This window comes from Labeo rohita, chromosome 15 (genome assembly GCF_022985175.1).
Source record: "Labeo rohita strain BAU-BD-2019 chromosome 15, IGBB_LRoh.1.0, whole genome shotgun sequence".
Classification (NCBI taxonomy): domain Eukaryota; kingdom Metazoa; phylum Chordata; class Actinopteri; order Cypriniformes; family Cyprinidae; genus Labeo; species Labeo rohita.
In genome coordinates, this window is record NC_066883.1 from 21613530 (window position 1) to 21624490 (window position 10961).

The 10961-nt window shown below is 38.7% G+C and overlaps 1 protein-coding gene across 1 annotated transcript in view; it reads left to right on the forward strand.

Annotated features, from left to right (window-relative positions):
* The window catches only part of grik4 (glutamate receptor, ionotropic, kainate 4), a 455824-nt gene extending 445118 nt beyond the window's left edge, over positions 1-10706 (forward strand). The window contains exons 17-21 of the mRNA XM_051129192.1: positions 912-1077; positions 1490-1715; positions 4506-4634; positions 4714-4832; positions 9058-10706. Coding sequence (XP_050985149.1) covers positions 912-1077; positions 1490-1715; positions 4506-4634; positions 4714-4832; positions 9058-9441 — 1024 coding nt within the window. The 3' untranslated portion in view covers positions 9442-10706. The remainder of the gene's footprint in view (positions 1-911; positions 1078-1489; positions 1716-4505; positions 4635-4713; positions 4833-9057) is intronic.
* Positions 10707-10961: the final 255 nt, after the last annotated feature.

Here is a 10961-nt window from a genome sequence, read left to right on the forward strand (position 1 = left end):
CTCTGACTTCTTTTCTCGCAATTGTGAGTTTACATCTTGCGGTTCTGACTGTTTTTCTCTAAACTGCATGATACAAATTCACAATTCTGACTTTTTTAATATAAACTCACAATTGTGAGCTAAAAAAAGTCAGATTTGCAAGATAAAAACTCGCAATTCTGACTTTTTTCTTCAGAATTGTGAGATATAAACTTGCTATTGCGTTATAAAGTCCAATTCTGAAAGGAACTGGTAAAAAAAAAAGTCACAATTGCAAGATATAAACTCTGAATCCAGAGAAAAAATGTAACAATTGTGAGTTTATATCAGTCAGAAAAATGTCCGAATTGTGAGTTTATATTACGTATTTCTGAGAAAAATTGTGAGATAAAGAGTCGCAATTACTTTTTTAATTTTTTTATTCAGTGGCCGAAACAGGCTTTCATACTTTTCCTCCTTTAAGCATTCATTTTGTTTTTCAGGTCTTTAATTTTTGGGTTAACTTAGCAAGACCTCACTGAAAACCATTTAGATTTTGCCTGCCTAAACTGGCTGACTAGCTCGACTAGCACTCAAACCAGCATTAACCAGCCAGTTGAAGATATTCTTTTTAGTAGAGTATCACATTCGGCTACACCCTGATCTCATTGTCAGCCGCTGAATATAGCAGATAAAAGTGCTACTCTCACTTGGCCTCTGTTTTTCTGCCGCGTTATTGTACTGTCATTTTTCGAGGCCTCGCCGACTGCAGCACACCGAGGTCAGTGGAGAATAAAAGCGAGCTATTTTTGAGTATTCTGAACGGGCGTACAGTATTCAGAAGAGCCTTTCAACTTCTCATTCGGATGCGGAGCTCACAGTAGCGCCGAGCTCTTTTGATGTTGGGTCAGAGCTTTGCGTTCCTCACGTCTAAAACTGGTTTGTCGTTCCAGGTGGGCCTTCACCTTGATCATCATCTCTTCCTACACAGCCAACCTGGCGGCCTTTCTCACTGTGCAGAGAATGGAGGTGCCCATCGAATCCGTGGACGATCTGGCCGACCAAACGGCTATTGAATACGGCACCATGCACGGCGGGTCCACCATGACCTTCTTCCAGGTAAGCTCTCCAAGGACAAATTTGAAAGGAACTCCACCCACAAATCAATGGCTTGTCAGCAGGTGTATTGACCATTCCGCTAGCGCTCTTCCTTACTTCGGGATTTATCTGTTTGCTGTCTTAATATAAATGCCCTTCCATATCTTGCCCTCTCCAGAGGGCCGCCCAGACTAATTCAAACTCTTTGATGCGTCGGAGGGATGTTTCTCGACCCGCCCCTCAGCGAGCACAGAGTGTTTCACATATTCAGTTGTCACATCAACATGTCAAACTGTCAGCTTATCAACCACCAAGTCCTTGGTTAACACAATCAGTCTCACCTCCTCAAAGCTCTAGTGATTGGCTGTCAGGACACAAGACGAAAGTTGAGGAGCAAACGTAACGATTCTTATATCCCCTTTTTTCTGTTTAGAACTCCCGCTACCAGACGTACCAGCGCATGTGGAACTTCATGTACTCCAAGCAGCCCGGCGTGTTTGTGAAGAGCACGGAGGAGGGCATCGCCCGAGTGCTCAACTCCAATTACGCTTACCTGCTGGAGAGCACCATGAACGAGTACTACCGCCAGCGAAACTGCAACCTCACCCAGATCGGAGGCCTGCTGGACACCAAGGGCTATGGCATTGGCATGCCTCTGGGTGAGAACGAGTTCCTGTTAGAGAAACAACAACAGTGAATAGAGGTTTATGTGAAGTTACCAGGACTTGTATTGATTGAAATGCAACACATCCAGAGTTTGCATACAAATGTAGCAGGGAATTCCACACACTGTGCAAAATTTCGTTTTTTATGGTGGTTGCTAGTCAGATTGTGTGATGTGATCTCAGTGAGATCTTGGATAGAAGCCAAAGCAGACTGTGCAAAGTCAAATGCCATTTATGCTACTGAACGATACACAACTTTGGTAACGACTGACAGCGTTGACTGGTAGATCAATGGTGTCACAATTTGACATACTCATTAACATGCAAAATGGCACACACACCCAAGCATGTGTTTGTTTTACCTGAAAAAAAGGAAATGTCTAAGGTATGTGCAAACCAAAAAAGGAACTGCTAAATGACTTTTATTATATTTAAATTATGTATTATTTTATTATTTATATATACACTAGCTTTAAAACCTTTGAGGTCAGTAAGACTTTTAAATGTTTTTAAAAGTAGTCTCTTATGGTCTGCTTTTATTTGATCAAAAATACATTGAAAACAGTAATATTGTATAATATTATTTCACTTTAAAATAACTCATTCTGATATGTTGATTTTGTTCTCAAGAACCATTTGTTATTATCAATTTTTAGCAGTTCAGCTTAAAGGAGAAGTCCACATCCAGAACAACAATTTACAAATAATGTACTCACCCCCTTGTCATCCAAGGTGTTCATGTCTTTCTTTCCAGTCGTAAAGAAATTATGTTTTTTGAGGAAAACATTTCAGCATTTTTCCCCATATAATGGACTGATATGGTGCCCCGATTTTGAACTTCCCAAATGCGGTTGTAAATGATCCCAGCCGAGGAAGAAGGGTCTTATCTAGCGAAACGATCGGTTATTTTCATAAAAAGAATACAATTTATGTACTTATTAATGCCAAACACTCGTCTTTGTCTTACTCTGCCTGGACTGTTTTTGTTCCGGTTCGTGACAGTTTGGGTATGTTGAAAAACTCCCATCTCATGAGAAAATATGATCAGAGTTTTTCGACATACCCTAACTGTCATGAGTCAGAATACACAGAGCTCAGGGAGAGCAAGACAAGATGAGTGTTTGAGATTAAAAGTATTTAAATTGTTTTTTTTTTGATGAAAATAACCAATCGTTTCGGTAAATAAGACCCTTTTCCTTGGCTGGGATCGTTTACAACCGCATTTGGGATCGTTTGAAGCCGCATTTAACCTGCATTTTGTAAGTTCAAAATCGGGGCACCATAGCAGTCCATTATATGGAGAAAAATGCAGAAAAGTTTTCCTCAAAAAACATTTCTTTACGACTGAAGACATGAACATCTTCATGTGGACTTCTCCTTTAATATACAGTACAGCAAAAACAGTAACATTTTAAAATATGTTTACTATTTAAAATAATGATTCTATTTGAATCTATTGTAAAATGTAATTTATTCCTGTGATTTCAAAGCTGCATTTTTAGCATCTTTACTCCAGTCACAACATCCTTCAGAAATCATTCTAATATTTTGATTTACTGCTCAAAAAAACATTTATTATTATTATTATTATTATTATTATTATCTTGAAAATAGCTGAGTATATTTTTTTTTTCTTTTTTTTTTTTTTTTTTTGATGAATAGAAAGTTCAGAAGAACAGCATTTATCTAAAATAGAAATCTTTTGTAACATTATAAATGTCTTTATCATCAGTTTTGACCAACTTACAGTATCCTTGCTACATAAAAGTGTTAATTTCTATAATTTCTTCCCCCAAAAAAGAAAAAAAAATATATACTCTATCAAAGCTTTTGAATAGTATAGTGTACAATGTTTCAAAAGCGTTTTGTTTTAGATAAATGCTAATCGTTGGATCTTTCTATCCATTAAAGAATCCTGAAAAAAATGTACTCAACTGTTTTAAATATTGGTAATAATAATAAAAAAAAATGTTTCTTGAACAGCAAATCAGCATATCAGAATGATTTCTGAAGGATCATATAACACTGAAGACTGGATGCTGAAAATGTAGCTTTGATCACAGGAATAAATTACATTTTAAAATATATTTAAATAGAAAGCAGTTATTTTAAATAGCAAAATTTTATAGTATAACTGTTTTTGCTTTATTTTGGATCAAATAAATGCAGGCTTGGTGAGCAGAAGAGACTTGGAGAGCAGAAAATCTTACTGTCCAAAAACTAACTGTCCAAAAAAAATATATATATATGGTATGTGTGTGTGTGTGTGTGTGTGTGTGTTTAGACCACTAATATATATAATGCTCTTGCACACACATCATCAGTTGCTGTGTTCTTATTGGTTGTTTATTAGACAAGCAGTGTAGAAGCAACTGTCTTAAAATTTCAGACACTGTCAGAACTTCGTCTGACGCATTGACTAATTGACCATCAGTGAGCATGTGACAGTAAGCTATGCAAGACTGATAGTACCAATCTTCTCCTAGAATGATAGAAATCTTTTATTTTCACCAAAATCTGTCTCAGATGGCCAAATCATTGCCAAAAATTGCACAGTGCGCACCAGGCTTTAATCAGATAACAGAAGTTAAATGAACCCATTGACTGAATATAAATTGCACTGAATTGATTTGAACCAAGCTATGTCCAGCAGATGTTTTAATCAGCATGATTAATGGCAGGATTTAGTTTACAATAAGCTAAATGTACACCATCAAAACAACAGGAGTCAGCACAGCAGAAAATATAACATCCAGCATCACTAAGATGAATGTTTTGTTTCAGGCTCGGTCTACAGAGATGAGTTTGACCTGGCCATACTCAAACTACAGGAGGAAAACCGTCTAGAGATCCTGAAGAGGAAATGGTGGGATGGTGGCAAGTGTCCGAAAGAGGAGGACCATCGAGCGAAAGGTAGACCACATGACATTCAACTGCAGGTCCAAACAGAATCTATAACAAAATGTTTATCAAGTTACGTGTTTGTGTGTAGGTTTGGGCATGGAGAACATCGGTGGGATCTTCGTGGTGCTTGTGTGTGGTCTTCTGGTGGCCATCTTCATGGCGGTGCTGGAGTTTGTGTGGATGCTGCGTCACACGCCAGGAACAGAGGTGAGAGAGGGCTATTTTACCTGCCTCTGCTTTCTGTCCTTCTCCCCGCCCTCGCGCCTTCCTCCCTGAACCCCCTACACCTCATTCCGCACCTCACAACCAGCACACCAGAGAATATACCTCAAACTGATCTACACAGGTCAGCACACGCTAAAGGTGCCAGATGCTTTTAGATTTTATGCTTTTGAAGTTCCTTCTGTTTTGTCTTTTATTTTCCTCCCTCAAGCAAATTGATGGTTGTGTGACTGCATTGTTTCAAATGAAACGTTGTGATTTTTTTTTTTGCTAAATAAACACTTCGGCATGTTTCAGTAGAACCCCAAGACGTGACCTTTTTTTGGAAGATGCAAATGCATGCTGTTTGTTTATAATGTCTTCATGACTTAGTCGCGATTGCCCATATTCATAGACTGAGCATTGTGGGTAAATATATTAAAAAAAGAATGATGTTTACATATATGTGGGTGTGTTTGAAGTGAGACTGAACTAAATATGGAAATGTGGGTGTTTGTGTTTGTCTCAACATCAAGTCAAAATGACTAGTGCAGTGCAGTTTAGCCAGTTTTTAATAAGTAGACTGATTTTTTGCATTATGCTTAAGGGAAGTGTAGCTTTGCGTGTGAGCATTAGGTAATGCTAATAGTGTGTCTGTGTTTGTTTATGTGTGTGTGAGGTGCATTTCTGCATGTAAGTGTATACTCAGCGCCCTAAACTGCACTGGCATGGCTCATCATCTAGGTAACAACCTTCTGTCCTGTTTAATTAGTGTATCTTTATGCATACTACATCACATTGGTCCAACACCAAGATGGCCCCTCCAATTAAATGTCTGCTACACATTACATCTCCTAGAATCACATCATTGTTTGTATGCAGTGCCTTTTCAACCTCATGACATGACAAAAAAATGATTGATTGTACTCAATGTTTATCTGATGTGAATCTTAGGCAAGGTAGCATTGTATTTAATTCTGACAAGAATGAAAACAAGGCTGTGAGGGACTGCAGTACAGTGTGTTCAGTGGATTGTACTGTTGTTTAACAACATACCAATTGTTCGGCTGACAAAACATCTTTCTGCCAACTCTATAAAAGAGTTTTAAAAGTTGTTAGTTGCGAAATAAGTGAACTAGGACTTTTATACAGTGTGCGCCATTATAAAGACTGCAAGTCTATTCTACTCTATTGACAACAGACAATAGTCCTTTTTTGTGACCTCAAAGAATAAATCTTCAGTTATATTGTGCTGGGAACTAATGAAATTTTGTGTAACAGGGTAGAATAAGTGGTTTAGTTTGAGTGTATATGCGTAGTATCTTTAAAAATTGATGTCACCTCAGGAAATTAAAGGAATAGTTCTCCAAAAAATGGAAATTACCCCATGATTTACTCACCCTCAAGCCATCCTAGGTGTATATGACTTTCTTCTTTCAGACAAATACATTCTGAGTTATATTAAAAAATGTCCTGGCTCTTCAAAGCTTTATAATGGCAGTGAATGGCTGTTGAGATTTTGAAGCCCAAAACAGTGCATGCATCCATCATAAAAAGTACTCTATACAGCTCCAGGGGATCAAGGCTCCAGACTGCGACCTGATGCCAGTGCAACTAAACTTTGTGAGCGAGTTGTTCAACTCATAAGTGCTGGCATTTCGAAATTGAGCTTGTTTGAGCTGGGGGGGCGCGGACCGTTTATTAGCTTGAAACGCAACACAAACAAACTTCTCAGAACAGCTTCACTCGGGAACCAAAGTTGATTTCGCATCTCTGTTACTGCATAGTGCTGCCAGATCCAGTGAGAATCATTTGAATTCACCGCAGAATGGATAAGGTTGCGGTAAGATCCAGTGAGAATCTTTCAAATTCTGCCCAGAATTCTCTGTTATAAACAGCGCTGACGTACATCAGAAAAACAGATGTGATAACACTAACTGATGTGGCATAAATAGTCGAATGTTATGACATTATTCATTTCAGGGTTTGTACAACCTTTTGAGAGAGAAATTCAAGCACTTTTCAATGACTTTCAAGCATTTCACACAACTATTTCCAGTACTTTAAAGCTCTAAAATGAATTTGAATGTTATTTTTAATGAGATGACCAAAATATGTGACTCTGGACCACAAAACCAGTCATAAGGGTCAATTTATTTAAACTGAGATTTGTACATCATCTTAAAGCTGAATAAATAAGCTTTCCATTGATGTATGGTTTGGATAGGACAGTGTTTGGCTGAGATGCAACTATTTGAAAGTCTGGAATCTGAGGGTGCAAAAAATTTAAATATTAATAAAATCACCTTTAAAGTTGTCCAAATTAAGTTCTTAGCAATGCATATCACTAATCAAAAATTAAGTTTTGATATATTTATGGTAGGAAATTTACAAAATATCTTCATGGAACATGATCTTTACATAAAATTCTAATGATTTTTGGCATAAAAGAAAAATCGATCATTTTGACCCAACCAAACTATTTTTGGCTATCGTTACAAATATACCTGTGCTACTCATGACTGGTTTTGTGGTCCAGGGTCATATATACTTTGTATTACAAAAATACATCTAATAATCATTTTAACCAGTATAATGATTGATTTATATTTTGAAATTATAAAGTCACTGTTATAAAATATCAGATCATCAAGAAATCAGATTTTGTCAGAGTTTTACACTTTTTTTGTATGAAGTAAGAAAAATCACAAAGTGCCTTAAAAAATTAACTTTTCTTCAATTTGCGACTAAATCTCACATAATCACTGAAGGGCAGTTCCATATAATACTATAGTAGAATAATGTTACATTTAATAAGAGTACAATTTATACATTTTCTACAGTGCATAAAAATTTTATTTTTTATTTATTAAAGTCAATTTTGTATCCTTCCCAACTCAGGCTTAGTGCTTTACTGTCAAATCTGTATAAACATAAAATAAATAAGAAATGAACATGCAATGTTATTAGTAACTACACTTATGAATGCAAAACAATAGTATTTTTATGATTAAATCATCTATATTGCAAATACTCCCACGCACCAACCTCCAGCTCTATCAAATTTGCTCCTGGCGCCACCATCTGTACAACTTCTACAACTCAAATGTTAGTCTGGAGCCCTGCCGGGGGGTTAATAGAGGCTTTCTGAAGTGAAGTGATGCGTTTGTGTAAGAAAATTATTCATATTTAAAACATCATAAACCGTAATCGCTTCCACGTTCATGAGAGAGTGGCGTTCCAGCAGATGAAATAGGACTCCAGCAGATGAACAGGTCTCGTGAGAACCAAGTTTGGTTTACAGCAAAGAAATCTGTCTGTAAACTCCTGTTACAGTTTATAAAGTTTCAAATATGTTTTTTTTTTCTTAAGCAAAAGCATTGAATTGCTTCAGAAGGCCTTTTTTAATCCCCTGGAGCTGTGTGGAGTACTTTTTATGATAGTGGAGGCACATTTGTGGGCTTCAAAATCTCAACACCCATTCACTGCCATTATAAAGCTTGAAAGAGCCAGAACATTTTTTAAAGTAACTCCGATTGTATTTGACTGAAAGAAGAAAGTCATATACACCCCGGATGGTTTGAGAGTGAATAAATCATGGGGTAATTTTCATTTTTGGGTGACCACTTTAAGGATGGGAAAACACTATTAAGAGATATGAACAATTCAAAGCAAAGATAATTTACTTAATCGAAACTTTAATTTTGTAATACTGTGCAATAATATTCTATGTATGACAGAATTAAAATGACAAATAGTGCCAGAGGACATGGGAAAATGTGCAAACACTGTTCATAAAATGATTTCAAATATATGTGTTTATGTAAACAACCATCAAAACTCATCGAAATCCTCTTGGGAGCAATTTGAGCCCAATTTTTCAAAGCAAAAGGCACTGCATCTAAAGAATGACCCAAACACAGCAGTTCCACTCACTTATCACGATTTATTGTCATGCAAATTTAACAGAATACATTCAAAGAAGCGAACTTGTCGAGAATGTAATGAGCACACTTCCCGATCACAAAGCGCTTCAGGACATTGTCTCTGATTTCTCTGCGGTGCATCAGTCAGATAAACAGCCACCGCCCCCTGTATAGCCCAGTGTTATTTTTGATCAATGCTCTGGCTGTGCTGCCTGCCACCCCCTGTGAGCAGTGTGTCAGCGAGACCCCCTGGCCTCTCTTTCTCTCTCTTTCTCTCCCTCTGTCTCCGTGTCTGTGCCTCACAGCTGTCCGTGTGTGAGGAGATGCTACGAGAGCTGCAGGGCATCGTGTTGTGTCAGGACAGCCTGCAGTTACGGCGCAGGCGCGGAGCCAGCGTGTTGCGACCGCAGCCTCTGCCCCTGGACGAGCGACGGGCGCGGGCGGCGGCGGCGAGCCTCAGCAACGGCAAGCTGTGCACGGGCACCGGCCTGCCCGAACCCCTCTCCCACAGACTGGCGCAGGAGGCCGCCCTAGTGGCGCGAGGGTGCAGTCACATTCGCATCTGCCCGGAGTGCCGGCGCTTCCAGGGCGTTCGAGTGCGCCCCGCCGGCCCTCCAGGAGCATCGCCCAGCCACAGCGAGGAGAGTATAGAGTGGGAGAAGGGCACCAACAACAGTGAACACGAATAACCTTTCGGATCTGTGTCGGATAGACGTTCGACGACGGCTTTGATGGACCCTGAGATTATGGGAACGTAGACTCCGGAGAAGGAGCTAGAGGAGAAGCTGTCCGTGCTGCTCGATTCGGCCCAGGAGCTGCATCTGGTTTCTGTACACTGTCCTAACGGCCCTCTGCTTTCGGGGGACACAGCAGAGGGGCTTTGTACTATGCAGTATATTTGTCTTACTGTGCTGTTGATTTATTTTTAAATTATTCCTCTTTTGTTGTGATACCACTATATTGCTATTATCTCCTTCTCACGACACCCGTTTAGTTTCGTTTTTCACAGACGGCTGCAGACTCACGCGCAACCTTTTTTAGAGTGCCAAAATACTTTGTATTAATTTCGTGCTGTTGCCATCTCTTTCCGGCCCCTGAAGGAGTAACTGTTAAGAGGACTGAACACAAAAACAACTACAATCTGTTTTTATCAATAGTCATATTCTATTAAAAAGGTTTTTGGGATGTTTCTGAATGTTTGATGTGCATGTACGAGGGTTTTAGATGCTACCGAATAGAGAAGAAGATGAGAATTATATTTTTTTCTGATCGAAGACACACTTTCTATACTTTGCTTTTCATTCTTTTGAGTTTTGATTTGTTTCGTTGCACTCCTCGGATATGAAAATTGCACATAGATGTGAAAAAGTGGAAGATTATGCTCCCATTTAGGAAATTTGCATTGGGAAACTAACTAGGATTAATGCCAATTTCCGTTGACCTTTAATTTTACCATTCCAGGAGGGCGCTTGGAGGTGTTCACTTCCAAAAAAACGTCTGGAAAGTGAGATCTTATATTCATCTGTACCGCTCAATCATGATGAAATCAACAGGGTCACTCCATCTAGACATTTCTGTGTGATAATACATTGGAGATCGTAGGCCTATATACATTCAGGTATTTCTTTATATTACATAACATTTTTTATTTTTTCATGTGACGTCTTGGATTCATACTTCCGTTGAGCACCCTTTTAAACCTGGATCAGTTTTTCAACGTCCCACAGCTGAAGCGGAATTTGGATACCAAAATGAAATTATTTTATTAGGCATGATGTTATCCTCGACTTGCAGTGCCAAATTGTAATAAATTGCCTTTATGTTTTTGGAGAGCCATTAGAGGTTACTTCCCATGTTGATTTTTTCTGTGCATTTCTATTGAACTGAATCCATTTCTACATGATATTTCAATACGGTGTTAGTGCCTGACGAAAATAAATGGCATTGTGTTCAGTTCTGTGAAAGCTTGCCTTTGTTCTTCAAGGTTTTGTCTCCTGGATCTGTCGGCCCTCTCTGTAAACATTTATTTTCCTAGGTGCGCAAATACAGCTCCATTTATTTCCTGTTGCAGGCTGGATTGGCTGCGCAAGTGTGTGTTTCAGGCATCTGATGAACAATGGCAAAGCTGTATGTGCAGGTGGGTTTTTGCTGGATACACAGACCTGCAGACAACTCTATTGGGGCAACTTCAAGATGTGACATATTTACT